General features: G+C 39.5%; 1 protein-coding gene across 12 annotated transcripts in view; it reads left to right on the forward strand.

The window, feature by feature from the left end:
- MAGI1 (membrane associated guanylate kinase, WW and PDZ domain containing 1) overlaps positions 1–24,600 on the forward strand; it is a 681,166-nt gene that overhangs the window by 541,665 nt on the left and 114,901 nt on the right. For 7 of the 12 annotated variants that reach the window (XM_055260326.2, XM_055260327.2, XM_055260318.2 and 4 more), the window contains exons 4-5: positions 11,980–12,186; positions 20,258–20,462. In XM_055260326.2, coding sequence (XP_055116301.2) covers positions 11,980–12,186; positions 20,258–20,462 — 412 coding nt within the window. The remainder of the gene's footprint in view (positions 1–11,979; positions 12,187–20,257; positions 20,463–24,600) is intronic. The other 5 variants (XM_055260328.2, XM_055260325.2, XM_055260329.2 and 2 more) reach the window with 1 other exon arrangement.

The following is a 24,600-nucleotide window of genomic DNA, read 5'->3' on the forward strand; positions in this document are numbered from 1 at the left end:
CCCATGCCACTGTGTCCGGCTAAGTTTTTATATTTTCATTAGAGACAGGGTTTCACCGTGTTGGCTAGGATAGTCTCGATCTCATGACTTCGTGATCCGCCTGCATCGACTTCCCATAGTATTGTGATTACAGGCGTGAGCCACTGCGCCTGGCCGAGATGGCTCATAATTTTTTGGAACTGACCGGAGTATATTATATTGACCCTTAAAAGCTGAGAGCCGAATGGAATGTTTATTAAATGCCGTATACCGTCATCAGAGTAGGGCTGGAAAGACATTTAGAGAACTTCCTCAGTCTTTGCCTCCCTTGGACAAGTCCCTTGATGGTGGCTGCTGTCTATTGGTGGACACTAACAAGCATGCAAGCCCTGCTGTCACACTGCCTGAGTTTGATTCTCAGCCCCTTTGCTATTGAGCTGTGTGCCCTCCGGCAAGTTACTTAATGCTCCATGTGTGCATTTTCCCATTGGTAAAATGAGGATAATAATAGTGCTTCCTCAGAGGTAAGGCTAAATGAGACAATAATTGGAAAGGGCTTAGCAGAGTGTCTGACACATGTAAGCTCTCCATCAGCATTAGCTCTTGTATTTACACGCACCTAGTTCAAAATTGCTCCCGTGGTGGATCCCTTTCCCCTCTACCAGTCAGTAAACCACCAGATTTGCCAGTAAAATGTCTTTATTTACTTCCTAGGTACTCACCATCTTTTTTCCCCTCCTGAAATTGCTTTCGCCAGACCTCTACTGGTTCCAGAGAGGCAGAGTCTACCACAACAACACAAAGCACTCTTTAAAGCAAGACATATATAAATGTTTAAGTAACAGTAATAAGTGTACATGATGGAATAGATCCTACAGTAAAAGCCTTAAAACTAGCTAAGTCCTACTTTTTTCCCCTCTTCCATATAGGTAACCATTATTAAAGATACTAGTGCAAATATTCAGAAAACTTATATGTACACAGCATATACATATGTCTTGTTTACTTCACTCTGTTATTGCCCTTTGCCCTTAACATACCTTGGAGATCTTTCCACATTACCCCATACAGTGTTCTTCAGCCTTTGGCCTCATTCTTTATAAATGCTGCATAGTATCCCAGTGAATGAGTATATATATATATCTATATGTATATATATATGTATATATATATATAGAGTATATATATATGTATATATGTATATCTATATGTATATATACATATAGATATAGATATATAACTTATTTAACCAGCCGCCTGCAGATGGACATTTTAAATGTCCCCTGCCTCACCTCCCCCTTCTGTTTTTGGTGATGGTGTTATAAACAGTGCTTCAAGTATATTGTTACACAATTATGAGCATAACTATAGGGTAAGTTTCTGGTAGCGCAGTTTTAAAGCAAGCCTTTTAATGCATATATAGTTTATTTCGACATATATTTATTGAGCATTTATTTCAGGTCAGACTTTTTTTGTGAGGCAAGGGATATGATGTACAGGGCAGTAGACCCAAACTACCTGACTTTGAAGGTGCTTATGTTTTTTAGTTAATTATTTTTGCTCGTGCTTGTGTGGCACATAGTATGTGCTCTTCAAAGTGCATTGTATGCACAAATTCATTTAATCTTCCTAACAAGCCTATGAGGTAGGTTCTATTTATGTCCATTTTACAGAAGAGTAGTATGAGGCCCAGAAATGCCAATAATCTCTTCTTAGTTCACATGGTAAATCAAAGATGGAGCTGGGATTCAAATTCAGGCACTCTGTCCACAGAGTCTACACTCTTCCCCCGCTCAGTCTTGTGAGGCAGATTAAACATAAACAATTTTGCTGGGCGTGGTAGCTGATACCTGTAATCCCAGCACTTTGGGAGGCTGAGGTGGGAGGATTGCTTGAGCTCAGGAGCTCGCGACCAGCCTAGGCAACATGGCAAAACCCCATCTCTACAAAAAAATACAAAAATGAGCCGGGCATGGTGGCATGCACCTGTAATCCCAGCTACTCGAGAGGCTGAGGTGGGAGAATCACCTGATCCTGGGAAGTTCGAGGCTGCAGTGAGCCAAGATCACACCACTGCACTCCAGCCTGGGCAACAGGAGCGAGACTCTGTGTAATATATGAATGAATGAATGTAAACAATTTTAAGAAAAGTGATGAGTGGGCCGGGTGTAGTGGCTCATGCCTATAATCCCAGCACTTTGGGAGGCCAAGGCAGGCGGATCATTTTAGGTCAGGAATTCGACACAAGCCTGGCCACCATGGTAAAATCCCCTCTGTACCAAAAAATATATAAAAATTAGCTGGACGTGGTGGTGCATGCCTATAGTCCCAGCTACTTGGGAGGCTGAGGTGGGAGAATCACTTGAACCCAAGAGGCGGATGTTGCAGTGAGCTGAGATTGTGCCACTGCACTCCAGCCTGGGTGACAAAATGAGACCCTGTCTCAAAAAAACAAAAAAAAAAAAAAAAAGAAAAAAAAGTGATCAGTGTTTTGAGAGAAACTACACAGCGCTCCAGAAGCTTATAGAAAGGGCACACCATTTCATCTAGTTTTGGCAGACTCCCTAGAGGAGGCAAAGCTGTGGAAGGACTGTGTTAGGTCAGGTGAGAGGCTGGGAGATGGTGTTTGAGTTTAGTAATCAGCATGGGCCACGGGGCCTGAATCCACAGAGAACAATGTGATGATGAACCAAGAGAGGGTTAGAAGGATGGCTTCTAGAAAGGGAGGGGAAGCAAGCACACCCTGTTTCCGTTAGAACCACTGCTATCCCGTAAGAACTTCCTTCCATGCTGGGAATGTTCAGTATTCTGTACTGTCCATTATGGCAGCCAGTGGCTCTTGTGATTGAGAAACCGAGTTTTAAATTAACTTTAATTCAATATAAACTCATTTAAATTTAAGTAGCCACACATGGCTGGTGACTCCAGTTTTAGAATAAAAGCTTCTGAAAGGAAGGTTGAGGACCTGCTCAACAAGATCTCTGTCCTCACCAGCTGACTTCACAAAGCAAAGCAGGTCTTAAGAGTTAAGCTCCTTTAAAAAAGAATCATCTTGTTGAATCCTCCCAAAGAGGATGTTATGCAGAGGAGTGGTGATCTTCTTTTGTGGATACATTCTATGACAGGCGAGATGGCAGACAAATAGAGTGAACCAGTGAAGACTCAAGGCCCAGTAACCTTTAGAATTCTCTTTTAGGCCTAATATTTGTTTGATTTACATTGGTCGGTTGTAGGACTTTACAGCTGGAAATGCAGTAAAGTTAGTTTCTTCAGATGATAGAACTGAAATACAGAGAGAGCTTGCTTTAAGATACTGCAAGGAGTTAGGGACATAGCCTGGCCAAATGTTGCAGGACTGGGATGCTTTTATTTCCCTTTGCCTGAAAAGTATGCTTCTTTTGTAGCCTCGGTTACTAGTTTGTGAGTTCATTCATTTATTCGTTAAAGATAAAATGCTGAAGGAAAGCAGATATGGTTGTGGTCACTGTCTTTATGGGTCTTAACTGTCTAGTGAACAAGACACTTTATTTAAATAAACAAATATCCAATTGTAAGTGTGCGAAGGTCTTTAAAGGAGACCATAAGATGGGGAGAGTGGATGTCTGTGGAACTGAGAAAAAGTACCTCTGTAGAAGTAGCAATTGAAGTGAGATCTGACCGGTGAGCTGGAGTTAGGTTGCTGGATTTAGCAAATAAAAACACGGAACACCCTGTCTTGCATTTCATCTGGCAACCACAGTTGGACTTGGCTTTGAACCACATTGGTGATGGTGGTGGTGAATAGTCAGCTGAATCTAGAGATATTTATTTGAAAAGCTGAATTTGTTAATATATTGGTTATTGTGAGAACGAGGTAGAAAAGACAGATGATGATAATCCTCCTAAGATAACTCCTAGTTTCTGTCTTCTATTACTGGATAGATAGTGGTACCATTTGTGAAAATAAAAAATACTGTAATTGGGGTAGGTTTGGGGGGCAGGGGCTCCATCATGAAACTTTCTATCACTCGACAGCTGTAACACTGAGAGTTGCCTATACTCCCAACAGAGTAGAGCCCCTTCCTGGCTATGTAATGAATCTGATTATCACCCCTCACAAGGCATAGAAGTTATTAGTAGAGTTTGTCATTGATCTCTGCTTTACAATTTGAACCAACTCCTCATTCTGTCACTGAACAGAATTGGCATCAAAGCAAGGTAAAGAAGACAAGAATAAGCACATCTTTCTAACTTGGCCCAACTTCCTAGTTGTGGCACTGAGCTTATTTATTTGATATGGTGCTTAAAATAAATCAGCTGAACCATTTCCCTTTTCCCTTGCTTTTCTTTTTTTTTTTCTGTTGACATTTTTGCTCTGCAAGACAGGTCACTGCCTCAGCCAGCCCTTGGGACTTCTCTAGGAGAGAGTTTACAAGGGATGAACTATTCAGTGGAGGGTGGGGGTCCAGACATGGCTGTTTTACAAATGCCTCTGGGTAGAAGAGGCTGATTATACACTTTGAGCATTGCAAAGGTTTTCCTTCAGCATAGAAGTGCAGTGCCAGGGTGACATTTCAAATTGGAGTTATGGGTTGCATATTTCTGCATGTTAATTAGGAAGAGGATGTCAGCATTCAATAATGTTATTGTTTTGCTTCCTAGAAGGTCTGCAAAAAGGCAGCTGCCAATGGTATAATTTTTGGGGACACAGAGATAAAATAGGGGTGAAGAGAGTTCTTGTTTCTGGTTAAAGAAAGTGAGACTGTCTGGAGTCCTGTTCTTTGGCAGGCCCTAGAAGCAGTCTGTTGTGATGAGCTGTGTTGGCAAACTCTGTCGTGGAATGTTCTCTGTTGATAATGAAAGTGACCAAATGAAATCTGTGCTATAATTGGCTGTTCTTCTGCTTATGAAGATGGGGGGAGCTGGCGAAGTTTTCTTTAATTCCCTGCTTAGAGATTCCCAAATTTTCCTGGAGTTAAAAGCATAGATGTCAGAGACAGACTAATCTGTGTTTAAATGCCAGTCATCATTTTTGACTTGTGTGAATATCAGTTTCTTTATGTGAAAATGGGAATATTGATGCCTTTTCTTTCTGTAAGATTGTTTATAAAGATTAGAGTAAGTGAATATATGGGTAGTGACACTTAATAGGTGCACGATAAAGGTAACTTTAAAAAATGTTGTTCTTTGAATATGTGTTGTGATAATACACTCTTCTACACATTAACCCTATTATCTGTCTACAACATCAGGCCTGATGGGAGACTGCCAGAGTTGATTATAGGCTAACATTGTGCCAAGCACAGTGCTGGGTGCTTTATACACATTATCTAATTTAATCTTGACAAAAACCCTATTAGGTTGCCATGATTTTTGTCTTTATACTATGTGAACTGAGGCTGAAGACAGAGAGGTCCCTTACCTCGCTCAGGGTCATAAAACTCTTATGTTGTCCTGTTTGGTCTTGTATTAGAAACCAAATGGCACTGGCAAGGACAAAGTGCTAATTATAGGACAGTGGTTTATTGTCCTTTTGTGCATGAACATCCTATTTTTGTAGGGTGGGGCAGATAGGAAAAGGAAGAGTAAAGAGAAAGCATTGCAGTTTTATGAAGGAACTATCATGTGCTGAGCAAGCAAGTGGCAAAGCGAAGTGATGCAGATCTTGGTAATTCAGATGTAATTGATGGACTGGGAAGAAAGTATTGTGAGTCATGCTATTAAAAACTGGATCCACAATACAGGTTTTTAGGAGGATCCCAGGCTGGAATTCATGTGCACTATCTGCCCTTATTCATTTACCCATTCTGCACTGAATTGCCGGGTAATGGTATGTGCCTGGCACGGTGTCAGGCCTGAGAACACAGTGGTACACAACATCAGATGTGGCCCCTGGCCTCTTGGAGCTTATAGTCTAGAGGTGAAGACAGGTACTGATTAATTAAACAGTCCGCTATATACAATAAAGGGCATTAGGAAGGGGAGGTACGTGGTTCCTTGAGAACATATAAGAACTGATAAGGACAGTTTTGATCTGGTCTGTGGGGTCAAAGATACTGTTGCTGGGGATGAGCAGGTAGTAACAGGGTGAGGAGCAGAGGGAGGAGTGGGTGCAAGAGCTATGAGATGGGGAAGGGGGCACAGTTTACATGCTAGGGGCTGAAAGGCAACCAGTGAGGTGAGAGCGAAAAGAACAAGATGAAGGCAATCAGGACAAGTGCTTGGAAAGTGGACATGGGGCAGACCCCTCAGGACCTTGAGGCCAAGGCAAAATCAGATATGCTGGATGTCCATGTATTCATGTACTCTATACATATTTGCACTATACATAAAGAGAGTAAGGTTTTTGTACCCCTCTCCCACCAAAAAAAGAAAACAATTTTTGCCCCCTTGGGGGTGTTATTGCCCCTGCTGAAAATGCATGCTGTAGATTCCCAGCCATGGGTGGTCACTAGCATCCTGTTCTCAGGCTTATTTTCAAAAGCTTGTCTCATAGGAAGAAGACAGACAAGTACCCCCAATCCCCACCCCCATTTACCTTGGGCTAGCCATGTAACTCCATGGCAGGCGTTTCTGCCACTTTGGGCCTCTATGTTTGTCATCTGCAAAAGAGGAATGATTTTCTCTGTCCCAAATGGCTTTGCTACACAAACGGTGATCCATGGATCTCATGCCCACCCTGATCATTACTTATTGTAATTTAATTGTTTGCACATTGAAGCTTGACAAAACTGACGTATGCCATATAGAATGATTGTGAAGATCGTGTTTCAGTCCAGTTTTTACTTTGTATTTCCCATGCCTGGCATTGAAAAGGTTTTCTTTAAGGAAATGAATGAATGAATAGTAAATTTGTATAATTTGAAAGCCATACAGATTTGATTCATCCTAACTTAAATTCCAGGGTTACAATCCTCCTTAAATATTTTATAAAGCCCTAAAAATTGATTTGCAGTGTCTATTAATTTTTAAATGTGTGTCAGAAAAATATTTTCTTTGGCTTTGTCCTGGCCAGAAATTGTGCTTGTTAATTAAGGCCAGCAGTGGCTTCCTCTTAAGTCCTCCTTTGCCCTCCGCTTTCTTCCCTGGCCACCCTCCCTGTTGAGTTTTGTTGTAGAACCAGTTCTGAAAATAGCAGCAGAGAGAACAAGTTTCCACTTGGGAGGGAGCCCAGCCTCTGCAGGAAACGTGTGTGGGATAACGCAGAGCCTGTGGGACAATCAGCCTCAAGGCTCCCAGACACTGTGCAGCCTGCCAAGTGACAGCCCCAATTAAGTTTTTAATCACTTATAATTTTTCAGATGATTTTTATTTAATACTGTTAAGTCGCACATACTGTCTGTAAGGTTTGTGTTTCTACATGGCTAGACTTTGTAAGGTTTGTGTTTCTGCTATGGCTAAACTTTGCTTCATTGTGACATGAGTGCAAACCATTGCAAAGGTGGAATACTTTCCGGAAGGTTAGAGTCATGAACTCAAGTGCCTGAGGGGCCAGAGAGGTCAGGTAAGAGGGTGCGTAGAGGCAAAGAAGACCACTGGTGACTGTGGCAAACTGGAGCAAGCATGACCCATCTTGCCCATTGCTGCATGGTAAGGGCAGTTCACAGCAGAATAAGACAGCCAGAGTTGAAATAAGACAGCCAGAGTTTTTGTCCGAAAGCCCAGGGCCGAAAGCAAGCTCTCCAAAAATCAATTCACTCAAAGGCTAATCTGTGAATTATTGAAGACTTTTTGAAGTTTAAGGTTTTCTTACATTTACTCATGCCTCTGCTCATGCACCTGTATCTGCCCATGCCCTTGCATTGCAGCAGCCTTAGGGCACTGTTCTAGATGGGGTCCAAGATCTTTGTCTGCCAAGGGTCAGGCAAAACCAAGAAGAGGAGCAAAAATTTCTCTGCAGAAATCCCTGATTTAGTATGTTCATGTGAATTGGCTTTAGACACATACTTGCTTTTCAACATCCTCTATAAGAGATGGAGTACCTGGAACCAGACTTTACAGTTTGTCAAACAGCATTGACAATCTAGACTTAACTAGAAGCTTTCTAATTTTAAATGTTGGTCACTAATCCAAATTATTTTAAAACAGTGGTGTATGAAAGTTTGAACACTCTGCAGTTAGAAAACCACTAGACAGAAACTTTTCTATAAAGGTTGTAGGTTTCAGTATGGGAAATAAGAAATAGTGGAGAGATTTGGATAATAATAACACTATCTCATATTTAACACCTTATAGTTTACAGAGTACCTTTGAAAACTCTGCATTAGTTAATTTTCACAATAATCCTACGAGGTTGCTACAGCTGGTGCTACCATTCCCATTTCACAGAGAAAGTACTAGAGAGACTGAGTATAGAAGACTTGGTTATTTGGTTATTGACAGGTTTGCTTGCTTAGTGCCCAGTTACCATGTGCAGCACTTTGGATACATGATCTCTTTGATCCTCAAAACAATGTAGTATGGGTGTCATTTTAAAGACTAAAAACATGCGATAGCAACTTTAGGTAGCATTTATCTACCCTCACGATAGTGGCAGACTTCAGCATAGGTTAAAGGCAGACCGTCTCATTTTGTCTTCCTAACAGCTCTTCTAGGTGTAAACTAGGTTCTCTTAGAATCCCAAGTTAAAGGAAGACAAACACTTGCCCAGAGTCACACACCTAGTTGGTTAGTAGTGGGCTTTCAACTCTGAGCTGTCTCTTCCAAGCCTTTTACCCCATGATATGGTGTGCCAAGGCTCTGCAGTATTGCTCATGGGCCACTCATTAGATTAAAGCCAGTGAAATTGCTTATGTTTGACAGTTTATATCTTCTACAACAGCAATTTCATATGGTTCAACCTAATACTATCTACTTTGTCTGCCTCCAGTCAATGTTAAACTAATTTTCAGAGACAGGAAACCATTGTGAACAAGTGGATTGTTTTGGGTTGTATGTAATTGCGTTAACAAATCTGCTAATCATTTATCAACTTAAGGAAGGTTTTGAACTTGAAAAGCGAGGGTGGGTACCTAATGGAAAATCCACACATATTTGTCAAATTTAAGTGGAACTTTTATTTTCCAAGCACTTATTATTTCTGCCATAAATGCAGATGTTGAAGTTTTCATTGATTTTAAATGATTAATAATTTTATGAATGCTCCTTCAGTTTAATGGCGCTGAAACTGAGTGATATGGTTAGGAAATTATGCATATAAAAGTTACGAGGGAGGGGTTCTACATCTTTCAGTAGAAGTTTCTTATTTATAGACATTGGCCTTAATTTAACATCTAACTTGAAAATGTACATGATGTCTTGATATAATAATGATTAAGGAATGAAAATTAAATTCGTTAGAGCTTTGTCTCTCTCCTTTTTTTCTCACTGTGCAGATTATTTTTAAGATAGTTAACCATCATACTTTCCTAAACTTCACTAAAGAGTCTTCAGTTAATGAGAAAGTTAACAGTTTGGCCTAGTTACTTACACCTTCAATGAAGGCATGAGACATCCTTTGATACAACCTCTTCAGAAATGCAAGATTAAGTGCATTTCTTGGTTGACACGTGCTAATTTCTTCTTTGCTCAAGTGTTAGCCCCTAAAGACACATGTGAGATGCCTTTCTTCAAGCTGTTTTGACTCAATTCTAGCGCCTTTAAGTTGGAAACCTGAAAGGAGATTTTTGAAGATATGGATAGATTACTTCCTATGAAAACACTTGCATGATTGAGTTGAGTATAAGCCACCAGAATGTGCGTTATCAGGTTTCTACCTGGCACTCTTCAAGTTTGAACATGGTGCTCTTTCATGTACTGCATTTAAAACAATGTGTATGTTGAGTTTTCCTGCTAATAGAGACTATTACACTCCTCTCAAAGAAAGTGGGTGTGTATCTCTATAAATTTTGATGATTCAAAAAAAGTTTTAAAAAATAGTAAAACTTTTCTCTTAAAAAAGAAACCTTATTGGCCAGGCATGGTGGCTCACGCCTGTAATCCCAGCATTTTGGGTGGCTGAGGCAGGTAGGTCACCTTAGGTCAGGAGTTCCAGACCAGCCTGGCCAACATGGTAAAATCTCGTCTCTACTAAAAATACAAAAAAGTTAGCCAGGCATGGTGGTGCATGCCTATAGTTCCAGCTACTTGGGAGGCTGAGACTGGAGAATCGCTTGAACCTGGAAGGTGGAGGTTGCAATGAGCCGAGATCGTGCCATTGCACTCCAGCCTGGGTGATGCAGCAGGACTCCATTTCAAAAAAAAAGAAAAGAAACTTTATTTATAAGAATAAAGCCTGATAGAAGCATTTTTTTTTTTTTTTTTTTTTGAGACAGTATCTAGTTCTGTTACCCAGGCTGGAGTGCAGTGGCATGATCTCTGCTTACTGCATCCTCGACTTCCCAGGCTCAAGAAATCCTTCCCTCTTCAGCACCCCCAAGTAGCTGGGACTACAGGAGAGTACCACCAAGCCTGGCTAATTTTTGTACATTTTTTAGAGACGGGATTTTACCATGTTGCCCAGGCCGGTCTTGAACTCCTGAGCTCAGGTGGTTAGCCCACCTCAGCCTCCCAGCGTGCTGGGATTATAGGCGTGATCCACTGTACCCTGCTGAGAAGCAAATTCTTTATTATCTGTATGTCTCACGGAGACCAGGCTATTACTGTCTCCTTTTGCGTTTTCTTTTTTGTTTTGTGCTTGTGTAATAAAATGTGTTTGTTATGTAAATATGTACTGAGGTTAGACAATGGGGTTGGATCCTTGGGAAGAAACGGTGTGTGCAAGATTTATTATTATTTACAAATTCTGCTTTACTAAGCATAGAATTACAAACATTAGTTAGGATTGATTCAGCATCTCAAAATCATTTCCTATCCTCCTGGCCTTACTCTAAAAGATGTGAAGTGGTAAATGGATCGATGACATTCTAAGGTTGATGTCTTTTATCATGTAGCCACTGAATATTATTGATTATCAACTGTGTTTTTCAAACTTTATCTTGATGAACCACCCTTTATGATTTTGTTCATATGAGAACACGTATTATTTATTTAATGTTATCTTTAAAATCACTTTTAAAAAATAGCTTACTTTTTAACTTTTTAAAAGGAAACTCTTATTACTATCATCACTATTATGTATTCAGCTGATTAATTTCTTATTATATAAAACTGTCTTTTTAAACTTCAAGTGAAAAATACGTCAATTTTTTAAAGTATTGCTTTTTTTCTTAGATTCTAAAGGCAAACTTTATATTACTGTCATAACTTACCAGTGAGATTTCTCTGTGGCAAATTAAAAATATATGTATCTATTAAAATAAAAAAATTGAAATGTAAAAATCTATTTATGTACAAGTGAGAATCACATAGCACACTATAGTGGGACCTAAATCAAACTGGGAAAGAGTGGCTGAAAGTGAAGATGGGCCACTACTGGAAGAGTGACCGATACTGGGTGCCACCATTGACACAGGGTTTTCTGTTAAAACTTGGCAAGGGTTTGTTCCTACCCCGCACTACTCAGAGTCAAGCCTGCCATTCAGCTAAAGACGCGCCACGTGGGGTTTACTGTCCTCCTTTTTTAAATATTGCCCTGGTTCCCTCTTGACGAGTCCCCTTATTAAGGGAAGGTGACCTCAACTTTTTAGGCCTGTAAGGATGCCGGCAGTAATGAATTTTTTATCTTCTTTGAGGCTTGCTCTAAATTGGATTCAGCATTATGCTGGTGCATATATGTAAAAAGATGACCAATTGATATTCAAATGTAATGAGGAGGAAGGTTTACTATTCAGCATAGCCTCCTTTGTTTTTAGCCCTAGTAGGTTCTTTGCACTAAAACAATACAGCTTTCCTCTTCCCATCTGAAATCACTGTGTCTAGCGGGATAGGAAAGACATTTTTTCCAACCCAGAAATAAAATACAGTTTGTTCTGGTTTTCTAGTTTAATTTTTTTTAATGTGCCTAGAGATTTGGAAGTGAAGTCTTAAAAAAAAACAAAGTATTCCTTTTGAAACGTGCAAATGTGTCTCTCCATCACCTAGGAAACTATTATGGGACACCCAAGCCTCCTAGCCAGCCAGTCAGTGGGAAAGTGATCACGACGGATGCCTTGCACAGCCTTCAGTCTGGCTCTAAGCAGTCGACCCCGAAGCGAACCAAGTCCTACAATGATATGCAAAATGCTGGCATAGTCCATGCGGAGAATGAGGAGGAGGATGACGTTCCTGAAATGAACAGCAGCTTTACAGGTAAAGGTCAGACCATGTTGCCCTCAATGGACCTGGGGAAGGGATGATGAGGAGGCTTTTGCATAGAGTTTTGAAAAGGATGCTGTTCTCAAGAGGGATTTTGTAGGGTCGCCAAAATTCAAACTTGGACCACACAGTGCTTGCAGAAGAGATGGTCCTTTCCCTGGTCTTCTTTTCATGCCCCTTTACAGGAATATTTTAACTTCACCAGAATACCTTAAAGGAGCTGGGGGTGAATGTATGAAGAAGAAAAACGAGAAATCAGCATGGTTTCTTTCTCTTCAAAATGATATATGTATATAAATATCTGTATTTTGTTCATTGATTTTTTTGGGGGAGTAACTTGCAGCATCTCTATCATTATGGCTGATTGCTATGAAGCAAAATATGATAATGTGTTTTATCAGTTTAATGTCAGTTGATGCTGTATAGAAGGCCAGCAGCATCCTCTTATATCTTTGAAAGCAGAGATATAATGGAAGGATATTATGTGTTCAGTTAACTTACACAAAATTGCTATATGCCTTAAAAGGGAGAAAGATGGAAAAGTAAAATTCTAACATTATAGCCTATATATGCATTCTATATTATATAGCCTATGTATTACTGACTATATTATATATATTTTATCTATATTCAGGGCTGTCTACCTCCGAGCTTAGGTATGTTGTATTTTATGAAGGGATTTTCAAAGACAAGGCCTTTGGGTAAGGCCATACAGGCTGAGTACTGCACAACTCCAGGGGGCACCATTCACAGGGTATGATGTGTGTTCCCTGAAGGGCAAAGATTGCAGTGAGCCGAGATTGCACCACTGCAGACTAGCGTGGGTGACAGAACAAGACTCTGTCTCAAAAAGTATAAATAAAAAAATAAAAAATAATAATAATGTTGTGTGTTCCTTGGGTTAGTCCAGTGACCCAGAAGAGCTCAAGAATGTTTTTTACTATATGAGTATTTGACCTTACATAGTAACTCCAAATGTAACAGCTGAGTAAGATAGGAGTAACTTCAGTCTATAGTGTTGTGGATTAGAAGAACACCTTATTTCTTCTGTTCTTGTACTTAAATATTGCCTTTAATATTTTAGAGTTATAGCTATGAATAAGTTATCCACTTTCAACATATGAGATTATCCTCTCCCATCGTGGCCTTTTCTCACATTACCATACTTTGGTCGTTGTTTGATTAGCATCAGCCTCAATGAAGGTGGAGATGAGTAGACTGTTTTCCCCTGTGCTACGAACTCTAACAGAATATTTAGGAAAAGTTTGTTATTTATGAATGCTGTTTGCAACCTGTATGGGCCTCACTTAGGTTTTTTAAAATTTATTAACTAAGCTCAGAAGACTAAAATTTATCAAATGGAAATAAAATTTTTTGAATGAGTTTATTGTCATAGCAGTAGGATAGCCCAACATTTGTGCACAAAGTGTTAGGTAAAGACAAAGGAGATTTGTTTGTTATCCTGGCTTGGCTCTTGGTAGTCGTCTTTTTAGGAACATTATGCCTAACTCATCCATGTGTAAAATGACTTGCTAGGATTGGATCATCTCTGAGTTTCCCCTTTTAGCTGTTTGAATTTGACTCCATGAAAATTTCTATTTTCTCGATTAGAATGGGTTAGGCCAGTGCCTGCCCTATAGTTGTAATATCTAGAAGAAATTTGCTACCTTGGACCAATGTTTTAATTGAAATCAGCTGGTTTCATTCATTTAGGACTCTTTCATCTGTTTATAGTGGCCCTTACCAAAATGAAAACAGATCATGAAAACATGTTAACATTTCTTTCAAAAAATCTCTAACGCCTTGATATTTTGATAAAGAAGAATAGCAAATCATGGTATAACCTAAACCATAGTTGTGGTCACAGAAACAGAAGACTTTGGGGGTAAAACAGTTCTGCTAAGCAGATTGGGGGGTCCCCAAGAAGCTTGTATGCGTGCATTTGTCCTCCATTTATTAAATAGATTTTTTGGTAGAAAGAAGGAGCAAAATAGAGGTAGATGACTGTAAGTCTAGATGCAATTTCCTATTTCTAACTACTATCGATCTCTGTCTCTCTAGAAGCCATGCCTCAGAAAATCTGACCCCATAAAATCCCCACTTGAAATCCTGGCATCTTAGAACAGCTTGTGGGCCCAGATCATCATTGCCAAAATCAGTCCGATAATTAGTTTCCACACAAAACAGAAAGCCAAGTGGCACCTGATTGTGTTCCTCATGTTCTTGTCTGATACCAAGAAGGCCAATAGGATGCACTGAGGAAAAAGTGGCCTTGAGATATACATGTGATGGGACCTCTTCACAATGTATGGAGCGTGTTGACTGTCCCCTCACTTATAACACTGCACCTGCGACAGTTGACAGTCTGTCATACACTAACTCATGCTAAATCTTTCAAATAATTAACACTACCCAGTCCATAAGTATGTGAAACTAGTGGTGTCAAAGCATTTTGTATTCTGAACCACATTAAATAGGAATCCACCAGCCAGTTTGCACATAGAGTGACAGTGGCATAATGAGGTGTTGGCTCCTGCTTGGGCCAGCTATGATAAAGGCATGAGCATCATATCAAAATGTTGAAATATTATGAAGCCATTAAAAATTATATTTACCAGGATATTTTTGATAACTTGCTGCTGTTTCTATCTTAGCTGCCTTTTGCTTGACTGTTTTGAAGAAGGTATGTCTCAATAACACGCCTAAGTAACGTTGGGACTGTTTGCAGACAAAAGATCAGGGAGCCTATTGGCCAGAAGCATCCTGGAAAGGCAGCCCATCCCTCCTTTCTGCAGTCATTGATTAAGGCAGAAGCTGAGCAGTGAGCAGTCATCCCAGATGCTCACCATGGAACTGACTGAACACAAAGCAATGGGACAGTCTTCTACAAATTGTGCCCAAATTATGGACCTAAAAAAGCCCTTGAGAAAGAACACTTCCTATGTGGGCTTAATGAAGGTAGAGTTACACTGTTGGCCAAAGCACAGTTATATACACAAACATAGACTTTTGAAAAAATACTGTGTTTATTAGAGACAACTTAGAAAGGGTGGAACAAGTGTCGTCATGGTGGCCCATGCCTGTAATCTCAGCACTTTGGGAGGCTGAGGCGGGCGGATCACCTGAGGTCAGGAGTTCAAGACCAGCTTGGCCAACATGGTAAAACTCCGTCTCTACTAAAAATACAAAAATTAGCTGAGTATGATGGCAGGTGCCTGTAATCCAACCTACTCAGGAGGCCAAGGCAGGAGAATCACTTGAACCCCGGAGGCAGAGGTTGCAGTGAGCCGAGACTGTGCCATTGCACTCCAGCCTGGGTGACAGAGTGAAAGTCCGTCTCAAAAATAAGAAAGAAGAAAGAAAATGTGTAACAAATCACCACAACTAAAGAGTAACAGGTTCATTCATGAACACCTCTGAAAGACATCAAAACATTACTTAATCATGTTTCTAGGCTTTTTTCTTCCAATAATCCCTGATATTCTTAAACATTAGGTTGCTGACACTTCTTTTTTGTTGGTAGAGAGTGATAAAGCATTGCTTTGGAATGTTAAGAGATACTCATTTCTATAAGAGCTAATATTTCTCAAGTATGGACTATATGGCAAGTATTTTGCTGAGTTCTTTATGCATATACCAGGGAGGTCAAACACCTGGTCCAGTATCACAAAACCGGTGAGGGAGGGTCAAAGCTGCCACTGCAACCCAGAAAATCTGATTCCACAGCCTGAGTGTACACCTACTATGCTATTTGTGTTTTAAATCAAGTTCATCAGCTTTATGGACCTCAAAGATTATGATTGGTTGTACACAGTGGGAGATACACATAAACCTAAAAGCATATATAATTTAAAACGAGCTTCAGAAATCTTCTTTGACTTGGCTTATGTTGTTGAAGTCACCTTTAAAAGTCCCCAAGAGTGTGTGTGTGTGTGTGTGTGTGTGTGTGTGTGTGTGTGTGTGTGTATACATGCTTGGAAGCTTCTGATTTACTATGAATAAAAATGACATTCATGTTCACTTACGTTTTACAAACAATTTTTACATGTATCCCATAAACCTCCTGAAAATCTTGAGAGAGAAGCAATCCATATATTACCTTCCCAGTTTTGCAGATGAGAACCCTGAAGGACTGTGTACCTGTTACACCACTGAACAATAAAACCAGGCTCCCTGTCTCCCCGTTCCATCTTGTTCCAGTATTCCATTCTACCTGTCCTCTTTGGATTCACTGGTAACCTTTAGTAAGAAAGTGGTGGCTGTGCTCCTAAATCTTTGGTAAATTAAATGAAAGGTTTTGTTTGTTTGTTTGTTTGTTTGTTTGAGACAGGGTCTAGTTCTGTCACCCAGGCTGGAGTGCAGTGGCGCAATCACAGCTCACTGCAGCTTCAACCTCCCGGGTTAAAGTGATTCTCCCACCTCAGCCTCCCAAAAAACTGAGACTATGGACAGGTGCCACTACACCCAGCTTATGTTTAATTTTTTGTAGCGATGTGGTCTCACTATGTTGCCTAGGCTGGTCTCAAACTCCTGGGCTCAAGCACTCCTCCTTCCTCAGCCTCCTAAATAGCTAGGATTACAGGCACATGCCACCATGCCCAACAAAAGACTTTTTTGAAATCACAGCATGTGTCAGAGTCAAAGCCATGACTAAGGCTGTGAATTCTTGAGTCTGCCATGTGTCTGTGCCAGCAGCTCATTTTTGGACTTTCCATTTTCTTTCAGAGAATGAGATTCAGATTCTTTTGAGCTGAGAAGAAGATATGGAAAGCATATAAAATAAAAACAAATACTTGGATAATTTGAAGTAAGATCTCGTTGCTGGAGGGATTTTTTTTCCTCCAGGAAATTAAAATTACTGAGAGATTTTCCCAGAGAGCTAATATTCCCTTCATGCATTGTCTAGGAACATTGGCAGGACTTTTTTTTTTTTTTTGTAAACATGTGTACACTCAGTGTTAAATTGAGTGCATCTCATTTCATATGTAGTGGCTCATCCATTGGCACTACCCTTTTCCTGTTATGTCCAGTTTCTATTAAAATAGGTTAATTAAAATTTTCAGATGAAATTATTCTTTGTCCTTATCATCCTGACAGTTTGCTGCCTCCTAATTGAGAAGGCTTTCACTGAGTTTGGACAGTTGTAGTTCCAATAAGAGATCTCAGTCCCAAGCACCCATTGAGCATGCCCCAGGTGCCAGGCACTTTGAATGTGTTAATTCTGTTCTCATGCCATGTACATTATGCCCATTTTACAGATCGAGAAATATGTGCTCAGAAAGGCAAAGCCACACAGCTAGAAGCAGACGAGACTATGATCTCTGGTCTGATGTTATAAGCTATCCTTTTTCTACCTATTTGCAGGCTGGGGGACAGGTCTGGCCTGAAGACAAAATTAATCATGATTTTGATTAAGATAGAGGTACTTTTGCTGCTGGCAACTACCTACTGTGGCTCACTATGTGCTAGACACTATTCTGAGTGCTTTATCCATTTAATCCTCCCCACAACCCTGTGAGGATTGTTTTTGTCCCCATTTTCCGGATAAGCAAGTGAAGGCACACAAGGTTAAGTACTTTGCCCACATTAGTAAATGGTAAAGCCAGGATTCAAACTCAGATAGTGTGGCTCCAAGGTCAGTGCCCATAATCATGACCTTTCATTTTTCACTGGTGTCATACTGCATTATTTTTTAAAGAAATAAAGATTGAAAACTTGGGAGATTTTACATAAAAATACAGATTTCCAGCTTGTCTTGAAAAATCAGAAGTTTGGCAAATGCAAGTCCACTCTCCTCCAGGGCAGAAACTGTCTGGCACTGAGTGCCCAGCTCCCTTCAGCCTAGACCCACTCTCTACACATCTCATTTGCATCTCTGGCCTGGCACTGGTGCACGGAGGAGTATGTAGCCGGAGATTGCACCACTCTCTGCCCATTGGCGGCCAGGCAACACCTGTCCTAGGAGCCGGAGGTTCTAGTGATTCTGGAACATGGCAGGTTCAAACCAAGAAGCAGGTAGAGTAATTCCCAATTGAAAATAGAACTTTTTAAACAATTGGTTTTCTACATCATTTTTTCTTTTAGTTCGTAGGAGAACTCTTAGTGTCTTTGTCTTTAAAATGTAGTTATTATACCGCCTGAATATTCATCACCTGGGTACTTTAAAAGTGTGCATTTTGGAACCTTACCCCAAACCTGTTTTCTGGAGGACAGAGCCAGATATATGCATTTGAATATTCTTTTATGCACTTAAGTGTGAAAAGTCTACCTTCCAAAGATATGCCAGAAATGAATATTTGTTGGCTTCTAGAGAATTAAAGGTGACTCCTTTAATTCTTGCCGGGTTTTGAATTTATTTTGTTATTGATTAGTAATTTCAAAATTGTTCTTCTTTGTTGGCCTAATTCCTTTCTGTTCCCTTACTTATAGTTGGTCCATTAATCCACACTCTGCATGCAAGTTGCAAAACTAACTCAAATTGGTTTAAGCAGGAAGGTGAATTTGGGAGTTCAAGCAATCAAAATGAAGGGCATCCTTGATTTCAGGTATGAAATCAGAGATCAGAGGCTCAGTCAGGGATATTAGATGACTTTCTTCATCTGTCACCTCTCCTTTTTTCTATGTGGGCTTAATTCTCTGGCAGGTCATGTCAAGCTATGTCAAGATGGCTGCCAACACCTGCAGCATGAGAACCTATTAGCAAATAGGATCCGGTCAAGCGACCACCTCTGGCTTCATGGTTGCAGTAAATCTTCCATGTCTGACATTCAAATTCGTTTGCCTTAGATCATGTACCTATTCCTGACCTAATAACAAAGACAAAAATGATAGAATACTCCTGATTGGCAAGGAGTATGATGTGGAGCCAGGAGTAGGTTCCCTCCTGGACCATGTGGACCTGCAGTGGAGGGGAGCACCACAAGGATGCCTGAGTGGTGCTAGCAGGAAAAGAGCAAATAGATGCAGGGCTGGGAATACCTACCGGCAGCCTCCTCTAGGGTGGTACATTGTTGCTGGTGGTGGTGCTTTAGTCGGCTTGGCACGTCTTCCATCCAGCTTTTAGGTTACCTTTACTCTCATGTGTGTCATTGGGAGCTTCTCATCAGAGAAAGCTTTGAAAACAGCCTTTTGTCATTCTTCAGTCTGTTTTTGCTAAATCAGAAATGTCTACAGAGTTACTGTGGGAGATAGATACCCTGATTATTCAGTTTTAAAGCCCCATGGAGATTGACATTTAATATCATCGGTCTCTATAAAAATTCAACCAGAATGTCAACAATGCCATTTGGGGATATTTTGATGACATCGCCCCTGATGTTTCTAGTTAATAAGAAGGCAAGGAGACTCAAGTATTTCGAGCCTTCTTTTAAGACTCAAGTATATTAGTCCGCCCACGTGATACTGTTCTGGGGGTAACTGTCTTGGTTTTCACAGGAACGTAACTTTTTCAAAAGAGGTTCCAATCTGAGTCACTGGTATAGCCGTCTCCATATTCTAAACTTTTTTATACGTTTCAGCTTAATTTACCATTCTTTGATCTTTGCCAGTGTCTACCAAAAATATTTATACAAATATAAAAATAACTTATAAAATCATTTATACAAGAATGGGTAATAATGCCACTGTGTCTGTGTTTTCACCCTGGATACTTTTTTGTGCCCAAACGTCTTCTGAATAATGAAATCAAATGATACTATGGAATAAGGGTGCAGATCTATCTGTGTTTTGATGGCCTCATCTTAGTTTAAGAGTTTGAATCATGAATTGGTTTCTTCTTTGACATTTCCAAGATTATGAGCAATGTATTACTTGGGATTTTTTTCCCTTCTTTTTAAGTAAAATAAATTTCATTGATCATTTCAATGCTTTCTAATTAAGGGACAGACATCTAAATAAAATAGAAGTGATAGTTAATGGCCAGGAAATAGGAAAGGATAAGAGTGTTTAAGAATATAGTTGTGTATAGTTGCGTACTTCCCGGGTATGGGGTATGATTGCTGAATACCTTTTTTTTTTTCTCTCTCTCTCTTTCTCTCTCTCTGTCTCACCTCTTCACATGATTAAGCAGCCGATTCTGGTGAACAAGACGAGCACACTCTCCAAGAAACAGCATTACCACCTGTGAATAGTAGCATCATCGCTGCTCCCATCACGGACCCTTCTCAGAAGTTCCCTCAATACCTACCTCTTTCTGCAGAGGATAATTTAGGTCCTCTACCTGAAAACTGGGAGATGGCCTATACCGAAAATGGAGAAGTCTATTTTATAGAGTAAAGTATACCATTATTTCTACCTAAATATCTCTCTCTTTCTTTTCCCTTCCTTCCTTCTGTCTAGCAGCTGCCAATGTAAATTACATTTAAAGGATTGATCACCCACTGATGGTATTTTTTAATAAGGTTTAATAAGGTTTGCATAAAAAGGTAATTAATTATTATCTACTTATTGATTCTCAACAGTTTGAGGAAGCATAAGGTTAATCGTTTCCCTAAAGATTTAGACAACTAAATTATGGTATATAGAAATTATGACGTAATATTTAAAGAGCATATTTAACCATTAACAATAGTAAATATATTGCTTTTTTTTTTCTTAATTGAACTGCAGTGTCCTTATTGTTTTAAGACTTCTTCATATATCCTGGATACAATTCCTTTATCATATATGTGATTTGTATGCATTTTCTCCAAGTCTGGCTTTTCTGTTCATTGTCTCAACTGTGTCTTTCAAATAGCAAAAATTCTTAATTTTGATAAAGTCTGATTTATCAGTTTTCTTTTTAGTCAGTTGTGCTTTTGCTGTAGTAGCTAGGAAATCTTTACCTAACACAGAGTCATAAATATTTTCATTTTTTAAATTTTGTGTTTAGGTCTGCAATGCGCAAGTTAATATTTTTACATGGTGCAAGGTGTATGAATTAGGTTTGAGAACAGACAGACAGGAAAATCTTTCAGATTTGTAAAATGTAAATGCTAGCTTTTCTGAAAAGGAAAAAAAAAATGCCTACATTTGAAACCATTCTGGAAAATCTAAGATAATGTGGTTTTCCTAACCAACAGTAGTCAGTTTTTAAATGCAGTATTTTGACTTTATTATCCTGTCATTGAGATTCACCACGTTTTAACATACCACTAAGAAAGAAAAAGAAAATGGCTGATTAAATTTTTTAAAAAATAAAACCACAGATTCATCTGTTATACTCGTATAGATTGAAATTGATCTACTGTTAAGTCAACAATAACAAAGGGGAGGATATTGCAGAAAACTATGAGAAGGATCTCAATTTTGCAAAATACGCATGTATACACACATATCCTACATCTATTCTGTGTGTACATTGGTTTCTGTTAATATGTAGATCAAGTTCTAGACACAGAAAGTTCTTGAAGTATCTATTAACAGTTGGGTTGGAGTTAACTAAATAGCTTACTTTCTAACCACATTTTTCATTGATATGGGTTGTGAATTTTTTATACTTTGTGTGTGTGTGTATACACACATTTATTTATTTATTTATTATTTATTTATTATTTCCCTTCCTGAGATGGGGCCTCACTGTATTGCCTGGGCTAGAGTGCAGTGGCATGATCATAGCTCACTGCAGCCTCTATCTCCTAGGCTTAAGTGATCCTCCTGCCTCAGCCTCCCAAAGCACTGGGATTACAGGTTTGAGTCACCAAGCCTGGCATGCTTAGCATATGTTTTATAATTAGAAAAAAACAATGAAAATTAGGTAGTATGATTTTTCTAAACTTATGAGAGTTAGAGAAAAGGCTTGGATCTCAGAACACCCTCTTGGACAGATGGGTGCAGTGGCTCACACCTGTAATCTCAGCATTTTGGGAGGCCAAGGCAGGGAGATCACCTGAAGTCACGAATTCTAGACCAGCCTGGCCAACATGGTGAAACTCCATCTCTATTTAAAAATACAAAAATTAGCCAGGTATCGTGGTGCATGCCTATAGTCCCAGCCACTTGAGAGGCTGAGGCAGGAGAATCGCTTGAACCTGGGAGGTGGAGGAGGTTACAGTGAGCCGAGATCACATCACTGCACAGCTTGGGTAACAGAGAAAGACTCTGTCTCAAAAAAAAAAAAGAAAAAAAAAGAATACCCTCTTTGAGAACCTACCCAGGAAGAGTTCTGAGATAAGTGAATTAGAGCTTCTGTGCTATTTTCCAGCCAGAGGGAGGAGACAACCCATGTTTCTGTCTTCATGTTAATGACAAATGCTTTTTAAAGAGAAGGATAAAAGAAGCAGTCTTTTCTTGAGAGTCAAGAAGTGTATTCGTTAAGAGCTCAACTAAAGGGTCATGTTGTTTCCATAATTTACAAGTTATTTGACCTTAGGAACTTGAGTTTACCTCTTGCATCTCAGCTTTCTATACATATATATAAAAGTAGGACATGAATATTATGAATTATACCTACCTTGTCAGACTGTTGTAAGCATTAGAGGAGGTAGAGAAGCTAAAGTTCTCGGGCTGGTAGTAATTAGTGATCACTATTGTTATTGTTACCATTTTCATCATCATTATCTGTGGTTATTCTGAGGAGTTTAAACATTGTTATAAAAATGGATGCCAGCCATAAACTCAGGATTTTTTACTTAGCTTTTGCAATAAATTGCCTTTGAAATTATGTCACATTAGTAAAGAAGAATTATGCTGAGAAAAGGGAAGGATAATAGGTGTTCCTGGTACAGAATAATCTGTGAAACTCAGATTCTTAGAAAAGAATGTACCAGTAATTTTGTTCAAGATTGACTTGATACATTGGAAAAAGGGAAGTTGGATATCTTGATGGTTAGTGGGATGCTGGCCTCCTAAACTATGGCTGGCTTACAAGAGAATGTAGTGATTTGCCTACTTTTTATAACTTAGCTTTTAGCTGATGTGAAGCCAGTGTTTCATTTACCTAAGGTTTAGTAGAAAACTTATACAAAAATGTGGCTTATGATAATTATGGGATTTGGGCTGCAACTATCAAATTTCATATATATTAAGTGATTAGATACATATCATTTATATTTTAGCCTAAATTATATATACTTGTTACTTTGTTTTCATGTGTTTTTCATTCCGAAAAACTTCTTTTTAGGATGTCTTCCATTGAATAGCAAATGAAACCGCATTAGAACCAGATCTACCTTGTTTATGCATGTATGTGTGTGTACACTCACATGCAAATATATACACATTTGTTTCATAGTTTTTGGGAAATTGAAGAAATAGTAGAAATTTAAAAGAACATTAAAAAATCAAGCATGGATTTATAAACGTTTGGCATTGTATAGAAAATAAACATAAGAAGACTTTGAAAGGAAGAGCAAATAAGACAGACTGGCTAGGGAGCGTGGGATCAAAGGAATACTCGGTGGTGAGTTCCCTTTCTGTTTTACTTCATTTATCCAGACTTAAAGCTAAAGAGCCAGCAACCCAGAAATGCCAACAGATAGAGGCAAATAAAGCCCTAATAAAAGCCTGCTCTCTCTAGCCAAAGGATCAGGAAAGGGGCATCCTACAAGACAGAAAAGTTTTATCCAACAACCATTCTACTCCAGCAACAGCACAGAAAAACCTGTGGTCCCACGCCCCAAGGGTAGAAGCTTAGACTTCTATCCTTGACAGGCTGTGTGATTAGGAGCTGAAACCTCCCTGCTGGGTGGCATCAGAAAAGGCCAAGTGTAGAGCTGGCACTTTGTATCCAGGCAGTAAGGAAATTCCCCTTATTTCCACATAGATTTAGCGGAGACCACTTGAGGGAACTCAGGACTTCCACCCCACCTGCCAGTAATGAAACAACCTCTTCCTCTCCACTGGGGTGGTGTCAGAGGAGGTTTAGAGGAGAATCAGGATTTTTACCACTATCCAGTGGTAAAGAGTCCACCCTCTCCCTGAGGAGTCAGAGAGGCTAGCTTGGGAGCAATAGTGAGATAGTCCTTCCCCTCTCAGCCTAGCTGGTATCAACAAAGGCCTAGTGGGGAGCTCAAGCCACCATCCCCACCCAGCAGTAAGAAGGAGCCCATTCCCCTCTCCGGTGTCAACAAAAGCCAAATGGAGACCCCACCTAAAAGTAACAGATAGCCTCCTTTCCTCTTTTCAGCCATATTAGGAAAAGCCAATAGAAGGTTTAAGATCCAGACCCCTATAATGTAATCCTGAAAATATCCATGTTAATAAAAAAAATCACTTACTATCCTAAGAATCAGGAAGATATCAAAATGAGTGAAAAAAGGCAATGAGTAGATAGTAACACAGGGATAATAGCACTGTTAGAATTACCTAACAGATTTTAACGCAGCCATCATAAAATTACTTCAGCAAGCAGTTATACCATGCTTAAGCCAAATAGAAAATTAGAATGTTTCAGCCCAAAATAGAAGGTCTCAGCAAAGCCATAGAAGATTT

Source organism: Symphalangus syndactylus, chromosome 21, assembly GCF_028878055.3.
Source record: "Symphalangus syndactylus isolate Jambi chromosome 21, NHGRI_mSymSyn1-v2.1_pri, whole genome shotgun sequence".
NCBI lineage: Eukaryota > Metazoa > Chordata > Mammalia > Primates > Hylobatidae > Symphalangus > Symphalangus syndactylus.